General features: G+C 41.6%; 1 protein-coding gene across 1 annotated transcript in view; it reads left to right on the forward strand.

Moving 5' to 3' along the window:
* Nucleotides 1-19,975, forward strand: part of LOC146972853 (uncharacterized) — a 72,041-nt gene that overhangs the window by 21,177 nt on the left and 30,889 nt on the right. Inside the window, exons 7-16 of the mRNA XM_085803193.1 lie at nt 2,593-2,715; nt 3,483-3,723; nt 5,185-5,336; nt 5,435-5,535; nt 8,548-8,694; nt 9,270-9,404; nt 11,287-11,492; nt 12,578-12,721; nt 15,832-15,891; nt 16,839-16,951. Of these exons, the coding sequence (XP_085659319.1) occupies nt 2,593-2,715; nt 3,483-3,723; nt 5,185-5,336; nt 5,435-5,535; nt 8,548-8,694; nt 9,270-9,404; nt 11,287-11,492; nt 12,578-12,721; nt 15,832-15,891; nt 16,839-16,951 (1,422 nt within the window). The remainder of the gene's footprint in view (nt 1-2,592; nt 2,716-3,482; nt 3,724-5,184; nt 5,337-5,434; nt 5,536-8,547; nt 8,695-9,269; nt 9,405-11,286; nt 11,493-12,577; nt 12,722-15,831; nt 15,892-16,838; nt 16,952-19,975) is intronic.

Consider the following 19,975-nt stretch of genomic DNA (forward strand, 5'->3'; position numbering starts at 1 on the left):
ATAGATGGTTGGTTGGATAGATGGTTGGATAGATGGTTGGATGGTTGGATAGATGGTTGGATAGACGGTTGGATGGTTGGATAGATGGTTGGATAGATGGTTGGATAGATGGTTGGATAGATGGTTGGATAGATGGTTGGATGGTTGGATAGATGGATGGTTGGATAGATGGTTGGATAGATGGTTGGATGGTTGGATAGATGGTTGGATAGACGGTTGGATGGTTGGATAGACGGTTGGATAGATGGATGGATGGTTGGATAGACGGTTGGATAGATGGTTGGATGCTTGGATAGATGGTTGGATAGATGGTTGGTTGGATAGATGGTTGGATGAATGGTTGGATAGATGGTTGGATAGACGGTTGGATGGTTCGATAGACGGTTGGATAGATGGTTGGATGGTTGGATAGACGGTTGGATAGATGGTTGGATAGACGGTTGGATAGACGGTTGGATAGATGGTTGGATGGTTGGATAGACGGTTGGATAGATGGTTGGATAGGTGGTTGGATAGATGGTTGGATGGTTGGATAGACGGTTGGATGGTTGGATAGACAGTTGGATAGATGGTTGGATGGTTGGATAGATGGTTGGATGGTTGGATAGACGGTTGGATAGGTGGTTGGATGGTTGGATAGATGGTTGGATGGTTGGATAGATGGTTGGATAGACGGTTGGATAGATGGTTGGATGGTTGGATAGGTGGTTGGATGGTTGGATAGATGGTTGGATGGTTGGATAGACGGTTGGATAGATGGTTGGATGGTTGGATAGACGGTTGGATAGATGGTTGGATGGTTGGATAGATGGTTGGATGGTTGGATAGATGGTTGGATAGATGGTTGGATGGTTGGATAGATGGTTGAATAGACAGTTGGATAGATGGTTGGATAGATGGTTCGATAGATGGATAGACGGTTGGATGGTTGGATAGACGGTTGGATAGATGGTTGGATGGTTGGATAGGCAAGGCAAGGCAATTTTATTTGTATAGCCCGTTTTTACAAACAGTTTGTCTCAAAGGGCTTTACATGGCATCGTAACAACATCCTCTGTCCTTAGACCCTCACATCGACTGAGGAAAAACTCCATGGAAACCCTTTTAACAGGGAAAAATCGGAGAAACCTCAGGGTGAGCAACAGAGGAGGGATCCCTCACCCAGGACGGACAGACGTGCAATAGATGTTGTTACAGACAAGAAAATACGGTTGGATAGACGGTTGGATAGATCGTTGGATAGACGGTTGGATGGATGGTTGGATAGACGGTTGGATAGATGGTTGGATGGATGGTTGGATAGACGGTTGGATAGATGGTTGGATGGTTGGATAGACGGTTGGATAGATGGTTGGATGGTTGGATAGATGGTTGGATGGATGGTTGGATAGATGGTTGGATGGATGGTTGGATAGACGGTTGGATCGACGGTTGGATAGATGGTTGGATGGTTGGATAGATCGTTGGATGGTTGGATAGACGGTTGGATAGATGGTTGGATAGACGGTTGGATCGACGGTTGGATAGGTGGTTGGATGGTTGGATAGATGGTTGGATGGTTGGATAGATGGTTGGATGGTTGGATAGACGGTTGGATAGATGGTTGGATGGTTGGATAGGTGGTTGGATGGTTGGATAGATGGTTGGTTGGTTGGATAGATGGTTGGATGGTTGGATAGATGGTTGGATGGTTGGATAGATGGTTGGATAGATTGTTGGATAGAAGTTTGGATAGATGGTTGGATAGACGGTTGGATAGATGGTTGGATAGGTGGTTGGATGGTTGGATAGATGGTTGGATGGTTGGATAGATGGTTGGATAGATGGTTGGATGGTTGGATAGATGGTTGGATAGATGGTTGGATAGATGGATAGACGGTTGGATAGATGGTTGGATAGACGGTTGGATAGATGGTTGGATGGATGGTTGGATAGATGGATGGTTGGATAGATGGATGGTTGGATAGATGTTTGGATGGATGGATGGTTGGATGGATGGTTGGATGGATGGATAGACGGTTGGATGGTTGGATAGACGGTTGTATAGATGGTTGGATGGTTGGATGGATGGATGGATGGATGGTTGGATGGATGGTTGGATAGATGGTTGGATAGATGGATGGTTGGATAGATAGATGGATAGATGGTTGGATGGATAGATAGATAGATAGATAGATAGATAGATAGATAGATAGATAGATAGATAGATAGATAGATAGATAGATAGATAGATAGATAGATAGATAGATAGATAGATAGATTTAAGTATCAGCCAGGGATTATCCTAAAAACACAACTTTTTTCTGAATAATGTGACAAATTATGTAAAATTTGTCAAATAACATAGTTTTGCATTGGAGAAAAAATGTATATTACATTTATTCCACATGAGTCAAGAGTTATTTTCCTATATATAGTCAGATTTTTAATATAAGAGTAATATACTGGTTACACCACTTGACATTGTGTTGCATGACGTCATTGACCCGTATATTCTATTGTTTTAGACATTGTAGGATATATTTTATGTGTTGATGAGCCGACGTATCGATCCACTGACCCACCTGTCTGTCTGTTTCCTGTTTCCTCCAGTGAACCTCCAGATGACGCAGGTGGGCGGAGCTGGCGCCCTGAAGCTGGCCGGTTCCCCCGCCCTCCCCTCGGGGTCGGCCAATGGCGTCTCCAGAGTCACCGGCGCCCTGAGCAGTAGCCTGAGTAGGTCGACCATCAACACTGAGACCAGCACTAGAGCTGAAACCACTACTCCAGTAACTAGAATGATTCTAGTACAAAAAATGGTCGAGGCAGTTTTTCCTGAATCGAAGCTTTGTTTAATTAATTAATTAATTTATTAATTAAGTAATTAAAAAGACAGAAAATAACAGGGTTTCTGTGTGGTCTAAAAAAGTCTAAAATTTGAAAATAAAATTTGAAAAAGTCTTAAATTCACTGAAGTATTAAATAATTTTAGACAGGTCTCAATTTCCTTACGCCCAATGTAACGCTACCTCAGTGAAATGCTTCCGCGACCCCTCGTTGTGCTTTATTGAATGTATTTACAACTACAGATGAGCACTACATGCAACTTATTCACTATTTTTGTGACTCTGCATTTCTTTTGTCATGAGATAGGTCTTAAATTTCATCCATAATGCTCTTAAAAAGGTCGAGCTCTCCGATGATCTGTAAAAGTCGTCTTGAATCGGCTTGGCCACAAACACTCGCCTAATTTCCATCGTCGTACAATAACATGGAGCGTAACAACCAGCAGAAAACACTGAATCTCCTCCATGTTTGCGGTTTTTGATGTTGTTCATTTGCAAACACGTCCTTTATATAGAACAATTTAAAAAGGAAAAACACTGTATTATATTACTTGATGAAATAAAAGATAGAATAACCGATAGCTGCAGCTCTAATCAATACTGGATCACTGGACACCAGATGAATCAATAAACTCTGTATCTGTGTATTACCTGTAGCTCCTGGCCCCGCCCCCTCTGTTGTCCCGACAACCGGTGTGGTGACGGCGACGACGCCGATGACGGCGAGGGTGGTGACGGTGGCGGCGGCCGACCCGCCCCGCGTGGTGATGAGCGTGGAGCAGTTCTACTACGGGACGTACGAGGGCGACCTGAAGCTCCGCATGCCGCATCCGCTGGGGATCCAGATCTCCACCTTCACCTGCCAGATCTGCTCCCACCCGGCCGAGAACAACCTCAGGTAGGAGCTGCTGTCTGGAGTGGGTATATAATATACTGCCTTCTAGCTGGGTAAACTGTTCAGCTTCTCAAACTTTTTTACACCAAGGACCCAAAACTGACACAAATGAGACCACGGACCCCCATTGGACAAAACACCAGAAATACACAAACAATCAATGTATGTTTAAATTAGGCGTACATTATAGAAAAAAAGTGGTACAATTTCTCCCAAAAAATTGAAACATTTCTAGAAAAAAGTGGTACAAATTCTCACAAAAAAATAAACAAAAAAGTTTTAAAAAAATTAGAAAAAGTGGTAAAATGTTGTGTTTTTTTTTTTTTTTTTTTTTTTTTTATAAAAATATGGTAAAATTTCAAAAAAAAAAAAAAAAAAATTTTTAAAAACATTTTAGAAGAAACTGGTAAAATTTCTAAAAGAAATTCTAGAAAAAAGTGGTAAAATTTCAAATAAAACAAAACAAGTGGTGGTGTAGGCTAATGTTTGTAGTGGGTATATAATACTGCTTTTTAGCTGGGTAAACTGTTCAGCTTCTCAAACTGTTTTATATCAAGGACCCAAAATGGACACAAATTAGACCACGGACCCCCATTGGACAAAACTTTGAAGCAAACATCAGAAATACACAAACAATCAATGTACGTTTAAATTGGGTGTACATTTTTGAAAGATTATAGAGAAATTTCTGGGAAAAAAGTGGTACAATTTCTCCAAAAAAGTTGAAACATTTCTAGAAAAAAGTGGTAAGATTTTTCAAAAAAATTATATAAAAATGTGGTAAAATCTCTCCCCCAAAAAAGGGGTAACAAAAAGGGGTAACATTTCTTTTTAAAAAAATGTAAAAAGTAGAAAAGAAAAATTGAGAAGAAACTGGTAAAATTTCTCAAAAAAATTCTAGGAAAAGTGAAAAAAAAAAAAAGTCAAACAAATTAGACCACGGACCCCCAGGACAAAATTTTGAAGCAGACACCAGAAATACACAAACAATTAATGTACGTTTAAATTAGGCGTACATTTGTGAAAGATTATAGAGAAATTTCTGGGAGAAAAGTGGTACATTTTCTCCAAAAAAGTTGAAACATTTCTAGAAAAAAGTGGTACATTTTTTTTTTTTTTTAGAAAAATCTGGTAAAATGTATCTGAAAAAGTGGTAAAATTTCAAAAAAAGAAAAAAAAGTTTTAAAAATCTTAGAAGAAACTGGTAAAATTTCTCGGAAAAGGTAGCCTGACGCACCAGACTATATATATATAGCGCTACGACCAATCAGAGCAAAGAGCAGGATGACGTTGGTAGATTAAACTTTTCCCATATCCCGTCGGCAAAACACCAAATACATCCTTCTTCAAATGAACGACTTCAGTGCAGTTTCTCTGTGGTAAAATTGGTAGAATTTCTCAACAAAACCAGGGTGTTCACCTGTGCGTTTACCTGTGTTTACCTGTGTGCGTGTGTGTGTGTAGGTTCATGCAGCACATGCTGCAGCACTCGGACCTGATCCGAGGAGGATTCCCTGAAGACTGGAAGTGCTGCAGGTTCTGTTACCGCCAGTTCTCGTCTCCGTCTCACCTGGTGGTTCACCTGGAGAAGGTGCACGGCTCCGCCCCCTCCTCCAGTAAGACCCACAACTCACTACAACAAACACAAACACCTGACAACAACAACCTCCTCCTCCTGACCAGGTGTGTAACTGACCTGTCCCTGTGTGTCCAGGTATGTGTCGTATCTGTGAGTGGGCGTTCGACAACGAGCCGGCCTTCCTCAACCACATGAAGTCCAACCACAAACCAGGAGAGATGCCCTACGTGTGTCAGGTGAGTCCTCAGCTCTGATCCACAGTGTGTTATCTACAGGTGTGTTATCAGGGTTCTTACGGATCCTTAAAAAGTCTTAAAAGGCATTGAATGAATTAATCTAAAAACAAGATATTCCGGCGTAAATTTAAGCCATGGTCCAACGCACTGTAACACCGAGTTAGAGATGAAGTCTGCTAACCGCTAGTTTCTCCGGTTGTAGCAACTTTAGCAATGACCGCACCATAACAAACAGCGCAGTATATGGATCCACTATCCACCGATCAAAAAGCCACTTACAGCCTCAAATAATGCTCAGAACAGCACCAAACGTCATCAACAGTATAAACAGGGTCCCATCCCATAATATGAGGCATCAAACATCTGTTAGCTTAGTCTGGTTTCTATTGATAGCTTTCATGTGACGTCACGGCCCGTGTGGAACGCCCCCCTGGCGGTCAAAACAATCCACTTCCCCGCTGTCCGCGGCTTAGGACAAGGCAGAAAAACACACACTGCTCCCTGCTGCTTCAAAAATACCGGTGTTATGGCCCAACTGGTGTCTGATTTAACTGGTTACCGTACCGAACAACAGCTGTGCTGCACTTCCGTCCGCAGATTTGTCACAAATTCACAAATCAAGCCGCAGTTCACATGTTACTGCAGCCAATATGCTTCTGTGAGTGAACCTGTTCAGGCAATCTACAGTCAGTCAGCGCCACACTACTCTCACTCTGCACAACACTGCACTATGACAAAGCCTGTCATGTTAAAGTTACCAACTAATGGAAAACACTCTGAAAATACAATAACAACATCGTCCTCGCCGCGCCGCGGTCGGTCCCGACCCCCGTTACCGTGTCGCTGCCGCCGCGGGCGGTGCTGTTGCCGTGTCCGGTGGCGGGCGGTTCTTTGTTACCATCGCCACCGCCGCCGCCGCTGTCGGACCGCCGTCATCGTTGCCGTCGGTAGCGGTGCGTAGCAAAGCTCCGGGGGGTAAAGGGGGGGCAGCTGGTCACCGTGCAGCCCAGCTAAGGGCTCTGGTTTGTGGGTGAGAGGAGCAGGGAGCCTGGGCTCAGTGAGCTGGAGCTCAGACTGTGGAGCTCAGCGGAGCTGCGGTACCAGGACGGTGTTCCCACACAGGAAAGTTACAGGTACATTTCTACCACTTCAACGAGTTCAGAAACATTATTTTAAGATCAAAAAACTACAAAATGGGGCTTTTAATCAGAAACCAGTTGAGCCATAACACCGGAGGTATTGGTTACAAGCGGTGGAGGATGATGGATTCTCCACCAGGTAAATGTAAACATCGCCCAACTGGAGCTTCGGCAGGGAACTGGTCATTTTAAACAGCTGGTATACAGCAGCTGGTGTTGAATATGGGGCACAAGTGCCCAAAACTTCAAAGTTGTTTTTATATCTTTCTTTCTCGGCTGCTGGCAGATGATTTAAGTCATTACTCGGTTGTTTGTCCATAGAAAGTCCGTTGCGCTGCTATTTTGGAATGTTGCTTTTGACCGCCAGGTCCCTGGGAAGTGACGTCACTGAAAGCTATCAATTGAAAAGAGACGAAAACAACTCACCACTCTGCTCCAGTTATACGCTATGCAGCAACTTTCCCTGTCCAGCACAGAGTCCAGGCACAGACAACACACACCGAGGCCGACTGGCAGCACAAACATCTGGTTTCAGCACAAACATCTGGTTTCAGCATAAACATCTGGTTTCAGCAGAAACATCTGGTTTCAGCACAATCATCTAGTTTCAGCACAAACATCTGGTTTCAGCACAAACATCTGGTTTCAGCAGAAACATCTGGTTTCAGCACAAACATCTGGTTTCAGCAGAAACATCTGGTTTCAGCAGAAACATCTGGTTTCAGCACAATCATCTAGTTTCAGCACAAACATCTGGTTTCAGCGGCCACTGGCAGCACAAACATCTGGTTTCAGCACAAACATCTGGTTTCAGCACAATCATCTGGTTTCAGCACAAACATCTGGTTTCAGCACAAACATCTGGTTTCAGCGGCCACTGGCAGCACAAACATCTGGTTTCAGCACAAACATCTGGTTTCAGCACAATCATCTGGTTTCAGCACAAACATCTGGTTTCAGCACAAACATCTGGTTTCAGCGGCCACTGGCAGCACAATCATCTGGTTTCAGCACAATCATCTGGTTTGAGCACAAACATCTGGTTTCAGCACAATCATCTGGTTTGAGCACAAACATCTGGTTTCAGCGGCCACTGGCAGCACAAACATCTGGTTTCAGCACAATCATCTGGTTTCAGCACAATCATCTGGTTTGAGCACAAACATCTGGTTTCAGCACAAACATCTGGTTTGAGCACAAACATCTGGTTTCAGCACAAACATCTGGTTTCAGCACAAACATCTGGTTTCAGCATAAACATCTGGTTTCAGCATAAACATCTGGTTTCAGCATAAACATCTGGTTTCAGCATAAACATCTGGTTTCAGCACAAACATCTGGTTTCAGTGACCACCGACAGGCAGTGACCACCACACTGACCACTTGATTCCCCCAGGTCCAGCACATAGCCTCCACCGCAGCTGTCCCTCTTGCACTTTACTGCTCCATTTCCTTCAGCTTGTCACCGCTAAATTTCTCACCGCCACCAGCTGCAGAGTCAGTGTTTTTTCCCCCAGACTTTTTATGCATTTGTTTTGAAAGGACAGCTGGAAAAGTCTTAAATTTAACTTGGCCTAAGCTGTACGAACCCTTATAACTCAGGTGTGTTGTAACTCTCTACAGGTGTGTGTGTTATAATAACTCAGGTGTGTGTGTGTTGTATCTCTCTCTGTAACAGGTGTGTTGTAACTCAGGTGTGTGTGTATTGTCTACCTCTCTCTGTAACAGGTGTGTTGTAACTCAGGTGTGTGTGTATTGTCTACCTCTCTCTGTAACAGGTGTGTTGTAACTCAGGTGTGTGTGTATTGTCTACCTCTCTCTGTAACAGGTGTGTTGTAACTCAGGTGTGTGTGTGTGTGTGTTATTTCTCCAGGTGTGCTCGTACCGCTCCTCCTTCTACTCTGACGTGCTGCAGCACTTCGCCAGCTTCCACAGAGACTCTCGCTTCCTGCTCTGTGTCTTCTGTCTGAAGGTGACCAGACACCCGGTCAGCTACCAGCAGCACCTGCTCACACACCAGGTAACTATGGTAACCACACACACACACACACACACACACACCTGCTGACAGGTAACCAGGTAACCGTGGTAACCAACGCTGCTGCTGCTGTGCTCCCTTAGCTAAAAAAGCAAGGTACAAAAAGTCCTTCGTGCCGTCTACAGTGGATCTTCAGGTGAACTCTGAGCTACAGTCAAACCGCAGCTGTTGTATGATACTGTAATGTTGTATTTATTTTATTTATTTAAAAAGGACAGTGTGCAGTGACATTAACTATTGAGACAATAAAAAGATGGCTGCACCAGATTTAGCGGAGCCACTAATTTCCATCTGTAGTCCTCTGGGGAAATGGGGAAACATGGGGTACTTAAATACAAAAAAATATATATATAACAAGGATTTTGACAGGCAAACGATTTCATGTGTTGATTTATTTTGTTGTTACTGTGCTGGAGCAGCTGTTATTGTTGGCTGACTACCAAGATGCTAAAGGCAAATTTCCACTGTGTTTTTAAACCATTGGACAATAAAGTCTTCTTTTCTTTTCTTTTCTTTTCTTTTCTTTTCTTTTCTTTTCTTTTCTTATCTCATCTCAGATCAACCAGGCCTTCCACTGCAACAAGTGTCGACTCCAGTTCATCTTCCTCAAAGACAAGATGCAGCACAAGCTGGAGAACCACCGCAGCTTCAGCCGGCCGTCGCAGCTGGAGGGGCTGCCGCCGGGGTCAAAGGTCAGTCTGACACTACACCCCCCCCCACCATGTCACTGCTCCCACCTCCGACCTCCGACCTCTGACAGGGTATCCGCGGGGTCTTGAAAAGTATTAAAAGGTGATAAATCAATTTTGGGAAAATTAAGACCCTATAAATAAAAGCCGGTCTCAACTAGAAGCCGGAAGTTAGCCAAAACCACCGGATCGCTTAGGGGAGCGCCGGGTCGATTGATACACTTTTCATTTAAACGTCTTTTTCAAAGATGACGTTATGTACACAAACATTTTTATCATGTGATCAACAACTCACATGTGTATTCTCTTAGTTACAAGTGTAATTTAACACATATGTTGGATGATCGCGCTGTTTTCTAACTTTGAACGTAAGTTGACATTTGTCTCAAACGCCCCACCTATGCGGGTCGTTGGGACGGTTGAAACAGCGTTTTAAACAGAAACTACTGACATTACTCTCGTTTTTATGCAGCATATCGGACAACATACTAGTGCACTCGTCATTGCCAAAATGTCACATCATTTCTCACAATATAAATAGGTCAAATAAATATTTTTGTCCCGTGCGTAATTGTCAAGATCCGCATTTCGATTAAACTCGCCTTTCTTCTTTTGTACGAGTTGTTGGACGACTGCATTTTCATTTTATTTACTTATTTCCCTGTCCTAAGTCATGTTTATGGATACACAGTTGAACATATTGTCATTTTACCCTCGGCATTTTCCCCTCACTTTGCTGAATATCTGTTGATTCATGTCATAAACACGTTTTGTTCATAAAAAATATGTGGTGTTTATTAAAAATATGTTGTTCATTCAAATCGGTTGTTGTTCATTGCAGAACGATAGGGTATTAATTTGGTGATTTATACAGATATTGATCGCGCAGTGTGACCACAATCACTACGCACGGTGGCGTGAGGGACAGTTGAAACAGCTGCAGCGACTACTGACACTTCAACCTGTTTTGCCTCTAAACTTCAAAACTATGACATTGCATAGTTTAGGACCTGTTTATGTACGAATTCATCTGTTGTTAGGTCATATTATCATTGCATGAAACACACAATACAACTTTTGATCACAAAAAAACTACCGCACGTAACATTTTACTTTCCGTAGTAAAAAACAGGTTCGCGCTAATAACTTTTGAATGGCGTGACGTCATTTCACAAGCTTTCCCAGGATTGGTCGGTGTTGAGTGCTGAAGGTAGTGACAAAATCTGACGGCTCAAGCTTGTGTGGTTTTCGAGGAAATCGCTGTGTATCAGTCGTCCCGTGTACCAATCGACCCGGCGCTCCCCTACTTCTGATTTAATTCCTGCTACAGTTCTCAAAGACCCGACCCGGTCCTATCCGATCCGCTGATGCGGCCAGACTCACGACCAGACCGCAGCAAAAAAAAAAGAGAAAGAAAAGACCCGACCCGAGTTATTAAATGTTTTCTGGACCCGGTGCGTCCGGTCGAGTTGTGCGGCCCGTTGAGAATTATATTATGATGATATAATTTCCCATCTTTGCTGAGCTGATTTGTTTGAAATTGAATAAAAGCCTGTCCCATATAGATGTTGATGTGACTGTATTGGCTATTGGTTTGGTTTTTTGAGAGTGGAGCAATGTGTTTTTTTTGATAAACTTTGCCTTTGATTTCTTATCCCAGCCTATTTTGAATTCTGTAGCATCATAGTGGTCTAAAGTCTTTATCACAAACTAAACCTGTTCAGTTTAAAGTGTCACTGATGTAACTGGTTACAGCTTGAAGTGGTGGTGAGGTGTTAGAAAATATTGAGAAAAAGTCTTGAAAAGGTGTTAGAATGAACTTCCAGATTCCTGTATGAACCCTGTTTGACCTTTGACCTCTGACCTGTGACCTCTGTGTTGCTAGGTGACCATCAGGACCTATGGGAAGAACAAGTCCCCGATGACGTCATCAGGTGGGCGGTTCCTCCAGACCCCCCCCTCCTCCTCCTCCTCCTCCTCCTCCCTCGTTCAGCCAATCGTCATCAAGACGGAGAAGAAGACCCCGCCCCTCTCCAGACCCCCCCGCTCCCCCAGCAAGAGGCCGTTCAGCCGCCGGCTGCACGTCAGCAGGTCAGTAGAGAAACGCCGACAACTTGAAAACTATTTTTTTTTATTAATTTCACCCATTTTGTATCATTGTTTGCCCCCCCCTTTTTTTTGGGAGAAATGTTCCCAGTTTCTTCTAAAATTTTTAAAACTTTTTTTTTTTTTTTTTTGAGGAATTGTACCACTTTTTCAGAGAAATTTTACGAGATTTATCTTTAAAAAAAAAGAAAAAGAAAAATTTTACCACTTTTTCTAGAATTCTTGAGTAATTTTACCAGTTTCTTCTCTATTTAAAAAAAAAAATTTGTACTATACTATTATTACTTTTAGCACTTTTTTAAATTATTGTTTGCCATTTTATTTTACCACTTTTCCTAGAATTTCTTTGAGTAATTTTACCAGTTTCTTCTAAAATTTTTAAAACTTTTTTTTCTTAGAAATTTTATCAGATTTTTCTAAAAAAAAAATTATACCACTTTTTCTAGAATTCTTGAGTAATTTTACCAGTTTCTTCTCAATTTTTAAAAAATCTTTTTACTATACTATTATTACTTACCACTTTTCTTTTTATTATTGTTTGAATTTTTTTTATTTTATTTTACCACTTTTCCTAGAGTTTCTTTGAGAACTTTTACCAGTTTCTTCTCAATTTTTTAAAAAACTTTTTTTTTCTAACAAATTTTACCACTTTTTCAGAGAAATTTTACCAGAGAAAAATTGCAAAATGTTACCACTTTTTCTAGAATTCTTGAGTAATTTTACTAGTTTCTTCTCAATTAAAAAAAAAAAACTTTTTCCTATACTATTACTACTTACCACTTTTCTTTATTATTGTTTGAATTTTTATTTTTTTTTATTTTACCACTTTTCCTAGAATTTCTTTGAGAAATTTTACCAGTGTCTTCTAAAATTTTTAAAACAATTTTTTTTATTTTTTTCATTTTAGAAATGTTACCACCTTTTCAGAGAAATTTTACCAGATTTTTCTAAAAAAAAAAAAAATTGCAAAATTTTACCACTTTTTGCCAAATTTTTAAAAACTTTTTTGTTTATTTTTTTGTGATAATCTTACCAATTTTTTTTTCTAAAAATGTTTAAACTTGAACCAGAGCGTCGGACAGAGAACACGTCCTGTGTCTGGAGTGTGGGACCGACGCCTCCAACTTCTCGGCTCATTACCCGACACACGTCCGCTGCCTGCTCTGCCCCTACAGCAGCTGCTGCTCCCGGGCCTACGCCGCACACATGATACAGTGAGTAATCAGATTACTGAGGTAAAGTAATCAGAGTACTGCAGTACTGTGTGTGTCCACCACACATACAGTACAGTTATATAACAATCAACATCTTGCTGCAATAAGCACTTTTCCTACCTCATACATGTTGTTGTCTAAGTGTTGTCCATTGTCTAACTGTGTCTGTTTATGCCTCACCTTTGTTTACCGTAAAACGTCAAATAATGGCCGAGTCCCAAATTGCCGCCGGCCCCAATTAATCGCCGGGTGTAGCAAAATATTTTTTGTATTAAACGCCCATCCCAAATAAACGCCGGGTCAAACATTGTTTTTCTGGTTGCCAAAAATATTCTATGCAAATATAGCCTCAAACACAAACAAATAACCTTAAACAGATTGAAAGGGGTCTCGAGACATTAAAGACGGCCGAGGACCGACGGGGCGCCTCTGGGCTGGTTGCTCCTGCCCGGTCTGTCCTCCTCTCATCAGCACTTCAGCACCTGTCCTGGGCTGCACCGTGTCGGCTCGGCTCGGCTCGGCTCGGCTCGGCTCACTACTCCTCATTTAAATGACTTATTACTCCATTTAAAAGTAGCTAAACAATTTACTGTTCTGTTCTCATACGCGTGTTTAGGCTATACGTTGCATTATTATAAGCTTATACTTCATTCCCTCAAAAAAAAAAAAAAAGGACGGAGGAGCGAGCCAACACAGGTGCTGAAGTGAGGGAGAGGAGTGGAGAGACTGCACTGCAAAAACTCAAAATCTTACCAAGAATATTTGTCTTATTTCTAGTCAAAACAAATCTCATTCTACTTAAAATAAGACTCATCACATTAGAAGCAGCTTGTTTTTAGACACTTTTTACTTCTTTCAAGCAGATTTTCACTTGAAATAAGTAGAAAAATCTGATAGTGGAGCAAGTTTTTCTTTCTTATTACAAGCACAAAACACTTCTTTCACTGGCAGATTTTTCTACTTATTTCAAGTGAAAATTAGTTTGAAACAAGTGGAAATGATCTAAAAACAAGTTCATTTTTAGGTGATGAGTCTTATTTTAAGTGGAAAAGAGATTAGTTTTGACTAGAAATGAGACATTTTGACAAGAAATAAGACAAATATTCTTGGAAAGATTTTGAGTTTTTGCAGTGTGGGCGTCCGCGGGGCTCTTGCAGCTTGTGGCGGATGACCGGGGGTCTCGGTCTCCTGGTACCTGTGCGGGTACCAGGACCGCGGAGGTCAGCGAGACCGAGAACGAGTCCGCCCCACCCCTTGAGAAACACGTATCGTCCCACCGCAGCCTGCTGCCACGGACACACTATTAACCTGTTCACACAGTTACTTATGTAACTAATGTTCCTAAAAGCCATCAAGTGTGTGATTGGCCCCAGTAGGTTATCTGTTGGGGGAACAAAAACTTACTAAAATCTTGCAGTGTGCATTTTAGCCAAATTGGACAATTTTGGACAGGTTTTGCACACTGGACATCGCCAAGGGACACTGTTTGGAAAAACTCTATAGTGCCTCAGTAGTTTTACCTATCAACCTAAAATTTGGTACACATGTGGACAGGGAGTGTGTGAACCATATATGTAAAATTCAACCTGTTTTATAATTAGGATTTTGATATATCACCTTTTCACCAAAAATTTCAAACTCGTTTTTTTTTTTTTTTCCAAAAAAAAAAGTTATTTCAGAAGCCCATTTTTTTATGGAATGACTCAATTCAATATTTTATACATATAGATGTAAAGGGACAAAGGTTGTCTTTCATTTAACTCATTGAGTGCCAACCACGTAATTTCTCGTTTTTCGTTCCCATGCGTTGAGTGCCAAAAACGAAATTTTTCGTTTTTTGCTTTTTTTTTAAATTATGAAAATAGACACTTTAATACACATTATATGTAAATTTGGGGACTCTACGACGAGGAGAACTGAAATAGATGACGATCAAAGTCACATGACAGCTCATGATCTGGAAGTTTTTATCATAACTCAGCTTCTGCAAACGGAGTTCTGCATGCAGATGCAGCGCAGCTGCTCTGCTGCTGCTCTGCTCTCACCTGCGAGGCTGCAGCAGCTGGGAACTGAACCAGGAAGCTCTCAGCCCACTGTCCCGCCCGGTCTTCATCTGGAGCAACACCGTGTCCTCCCCAAAGTCCTCCCGCGGTAAAATCTGATGGTCTCTGGACCAAAGCAGACCGGCACCACCGACCCGTACCACAGACGGACCGCGACCACCGGCGGGACCGGTGTTCGCGAGCCGCTGTGGCCGGCAGAGCCTCACGTTCCGCGGCGAGAGGCTGTGACACGGCACGGTGCGTCTGTGTTATTGCTGTTTAGTGGCGCCCCCCCCGCCCCCGATGGTGGTTTTGTGAATAGAACAACAATTGTTGTGTATATTTATCTTATACGAGCCCTTTGATCCAGAAATGCGAGTGTGAGAAGAGCGACAGGCACAAACAGCGCAGCTTTCATAAAAGACGCTCTATCTCCTTTTCTAGAAAAAAAGGAGGGATTTTGGTGAAACCCAGCCATGTTTAGCTTGACTTTTCTCAGGAACGGAGGCACGTAGAAACAAACGGTTTGTGGCCATTTGAAGGATAAAGTTAAACCTTTCAAATGAGCTACAGTATGTGTTGGTGGCAATAATATAGAATACACTATGGCTCTAAAATAAAAAGTCAAATATGGTCTAATTTGCCGGTACACTTGACTAAAACTTTGGAAAGGAGCGCGGCACTCAATGAGTTAAGCCATAAACCATAGTTGTGGGATTAGTACTTCTGTGGTTATAAAGCTTTAATTGCAGTGATACAAAAACAGGCGGAAATTGCCAAAAATGGCCTCAAAAAACGCCTGTTGATTTGAGCGATTTAAGCAAATAAACGCCCGGGCCTTTATTTGGTGTTTTACGGTAGTAGCTTGTATTCAGTGTATTTTACTACTTGTATGTTATGTGTAGGGACGACAGATGGAAATTAGCTGGGAGCTAAATCTGGTGCAACCATCTTACATTTTTTTTTCCTTTAAATGATGAATGTAATTGCACACTGTCCCTTATTAAACTAAACAGTAACACACTCTGATTGGTCACTGTGATTGATCCCTGGTTGTCTTGGTTACAGTCACCATGTCCCGCGCTCCAAAGACAAAGTGGTTCCCCTGCACAGACGTCCTCCTCCATGGTGAGTTACTGAGCCCTGATTGGTCGCCTGAGTTACTGAGCCCTGATTGGTCGCCTCTTCTTCTCCTTCTTCTGCTTCTTTTTCTCCTTTTTCTTCTGTTTCTTCTTCGTTTTGTTCTTTTCCTTCTCCTTTTTCTCCTTCTCTGTATTTAACACCACTTTAATTACATCAGTTCATACAGTGGCCTGCAGGTGGAGCTGTGTTCCTCAGTATAGATAGATAGATGGATGGATGGATGGATGGATGGATGGATGGATGGATGGATGGATGGATGGATGGATGGATAGATAGATAGATAGATAGATAGATAGATAGATAGATAGATAGATAGATAGATAGATAGATAGATAGATAGATAGATAGATAGATAGACAGACAGACAGACAGACAGACAGACAGACAGACAGATTATCTATCAAGCTTTCTTGTCATTATAATCTATACAATAAATTCATTTATGAGTTTATCTAACTAGATTTATTCTAATATATTATCACTAATCTTTATCTCTCTGATATATGAGTATATACATATATATAGATTTATTCAGTTCAGTTCAGTTCAGTTTATTTCATGTCCCCAAAGGGCAATTTGGGTTGCGGCCCCAGCTTCTAATATATTATCACTAATCTTTATCTCTCTATATAGTCATATACATATACATAACACAAGAATAAAAAGAACAACCTACACATAATAAAGTAGTTCTATAAAATGTAATATAAAACTGTACAGCATATAGACAGAGTTGACTGTAGTTTAGTGCAAAATGAAATGTAAGGTGCAGTGAACATAGTGTGTAAAAACATAAGAGGTGTGTAGTGACACTCTCCAACACGCTCTCTAAAGACCCTTTAACCCTGAGACCAAGTACAGATTCATATTAATGTGTGTGTGTGTGTGTGTGTGTGTGTGTGTGTGTGTGTGTGTGTGTGTGTGTGTTTCAGTGTGTTCGTGCTGCAGTGCTCCGAGTGCGACTTCAGTCCTCAGTCAGCGGACCAGATGGCTGCTCACCTGATCAACAACCCAACGCACCACAGCGCCACCTGCAGACCGCACAGTAAGATACACACACACACACACACACTGCAAAAACTCTATATCTCACCAAGAATATTTGTCTTATTTCTAGTCAAAACAAATCTCATTCTACTTAAAATCAGACTCATCACATAAAAAGCAGCTTGTTTTTAGACACTTTTTACTTCTTTCAAGCAGATTTTCACTTGAAATAAGTAGAAAAATCTGACAGTGGAGCAAGTTTTTCTTTCTTATTACAAACACAACAAACCTTTTGCAACTTTTTCTACTCATTTCAAGTGAAAATCTGCTTGAAACAAGTGAAAATGATCTAAAAACAAGTTAATTTTTAGGTGATGAGTCTTATTTTAAGTGGAAAGAGATTAGTTTTGACTAGAAATGAGACATTTTGACAAGAAATAAGACAAATATTCTTGGACAGATTTTGAGTTTTTGCAGTGCAGCAGAGAGTTCTCCTCCAGACTCACTGCAAAAACTTAAAATCTTTCCAAGAATATTTGTCTTATTTCTAGTCAAAACTAAGGTCATTATATGTAAAATCACATTAAAAGCAGCTTGTTTTTGGACACTTTTTACGTATTTCAAGTCTATTTTCATTTGAAATACCGTAAGTAGAAAAATCTGATAGTGGAGCAAGTTTTTCTTTCTTATTACAAACACAAAAAACTTGCTTTCACTGGCAGATTTTTCTACTTACAGATGTTACTGGTTCAAAATTGCGGACTTCACGCGTGGTCCACGCGAGACGGCACAAGACTCAGGCATTTTTTTTCTTTGGCGAGAGAAGAGGTTTTAATGAAAAGCCTCAATGTGCCAAAACAACCACCAGGTGGCATCTGTGAGAACGGAGGACGACAGGCGGATGACTCAGTGATCTGTGCAGTAATCCACAGCTTAAACTCTAGGCTATTAAACTAGAACTAACTACTACTAACTAACTACTGATCTTTCCTCGTCGCAAGCCTTGATGTCTCCGCTGGTTAGGCCTGGGACGATAATACATTTTGATGGACGATATATTGTCCCACAAATTATTGACGATAAACGATATTATTGACACTTTTTTTTTTAGAACAAATTAACCACTAATATAATAATAATATTTCATAATAATGCAAGTAGACCCTTTTAAATGCGATAAACTTTTATTTCTCATGAGTATTTTTTTAACCATTATAATTGGAATGACAAGAACTTATATAGCTACTATCCTAAAAAAATAAAATAAACAAAAAATAATAAACATTGCAGTGCAGCTCTTCTGTCCAATAACGTTACACACCTGAAGCTCCACTTTTCATTCAAACAAACTAATATGACTTCCACAGGTGTAAGATTTCATCAGTGAGACCAGCATTTATCTCCTATAAAGTATTAAACCAGCCGGCGGTAAACCTCTAAAAACCTGCTGATAAGTTTTCTAGTCGTTTTCTCCCCCAATGACGGAGGTTGACCGGCCCGTGAGCTGCTGCAGACCATAATACATCCATGCTGCAGACTGTGGGAAGCCCCGCTCCTCCTGCTCGCTGCTACCACATTAGCTCCACAAACGTCGGAGGAAATCTCAGGCGATATGTGGATAAACTGACCACAGACTGGGGATCTGAACTGTGACTTTCTGGCATGAAAAAATATTAAAACTTTAAAAAGTGACGTGTTAACAGCGCGGCAGCAAGAATTACAGTAAAATAGCTTTAGCTGCTTAGCTTTATAGCTAGCGCTGCCGGTTGCTGCCAAATGCATTCTGGGAAACAAAGATCCTGGATGACTGAAAAGAGGGTTCACTCCTTTCATTCTGCTATGAAACAAACGGCCCAGGTCTGAGACCGATGCAGAGTGAAGCCTCTTGTCATCCAGCCTGGTCGGAGGGAGAAACCAGGAAAACAAATACGTGCGCATGCACATGGCGATTTATCGAGGCCGGAAAAACTATCGAGTTCATTTTCATTTATCGTGCGATTAATTGATTTATTGATTATCGTCCCAGGCCTACCGCTGGTTCTATCTTCAACCTCGGACAGCATTAACATCACACAACACCAACACCCCGATGTAAGCTTGAGGCATGTCGGACCTGAAGACCATGCTCGAGTCCGTCGCCGGAGCCGCGGCCAGGTGGGACGTTTTGGGTGCCTACTGTTCCGGAGAGTCATTTCAGAGGACAATTACCGAGCCTGGGCCAAAACGACAAACTGGGACGGATCCAGGGGGAAGCATGAACTGCCACAAAATGTGAAGAACTTTGTAGTGCAGTCACTGAGAACGGAGTTTCCAGGCATGGACAGAAAGGATTTGAAAGACTGCACAGATAAGATCAACGAGTTCTTGCGAACTCCGAGAAGATCATCTGAGGGTCCTATCCTCACCCTACTGTAGCCTACAGTAGCCTACAGTACTTGATGCTACAATGTGTGTGTGTTTTTTCTTCTTCAATAAAATGTTTTCATATCCAAGTTTGCTCGAGGCATCTTATTTTGTCAAGTGATTCAAAAAGCAGTAAGCAAGTAAAGGTTATTATAGCCTATAAAGCTCTATAAAGCTAGAGAAAAAAATCAGTTCTTTGTTCTAAAGACTCATTTTATTGTGGGAAATATTCATTTACTAGAGACAAGGGAGACACACATTAGGGCAGGTGCAGAGTGAAAACAGGCAAAAATAGAGAAAAAACACAAGCATATAATAAAACCAAATAAAAGCCCAGGCTTTGCTTTGCTTAAATCGCTCAAATCAACCGGCGTTTCTTAGGACGGCCAATCTCTCCACTCCTCTCCCTCACTTTAGCCAGGGTTTCCCGCAGCGCTTTCCTGTTAAGGCGGCCGCCTTAACAACAAAGAGCTGCCGCCTAAACTAACGTCTTAAAAAAAAAAAATTTAGCGATATTCGCCGCCGCCGCCGCCCCCCCGTCGGACGATGGCCGCATCCTCTCACACCAGTGTTGGGCAGTAGCGACGTTACTACAAGTAGCGGCGTTAATAACTTAACTACATTTCTCAGTAGCGTGGTCGTAGCGTCGCTGTTTTCTACATCAAATAGCTTTTCAGTA

The sequence above is a fragment of the Trachurus japonicus genome, chromosome 16 (genome assembly GCF_045865225.1).
Source record: "Trachurus japonicus isolate A0001 chromosome 16, Traja_1.0".
Lineage (NCBI taxonomy): Eukaryota > Metazoa > Chordata > Actinopteri > Carangiformes > Carangidae > Trachurus > Trachurus japonicus.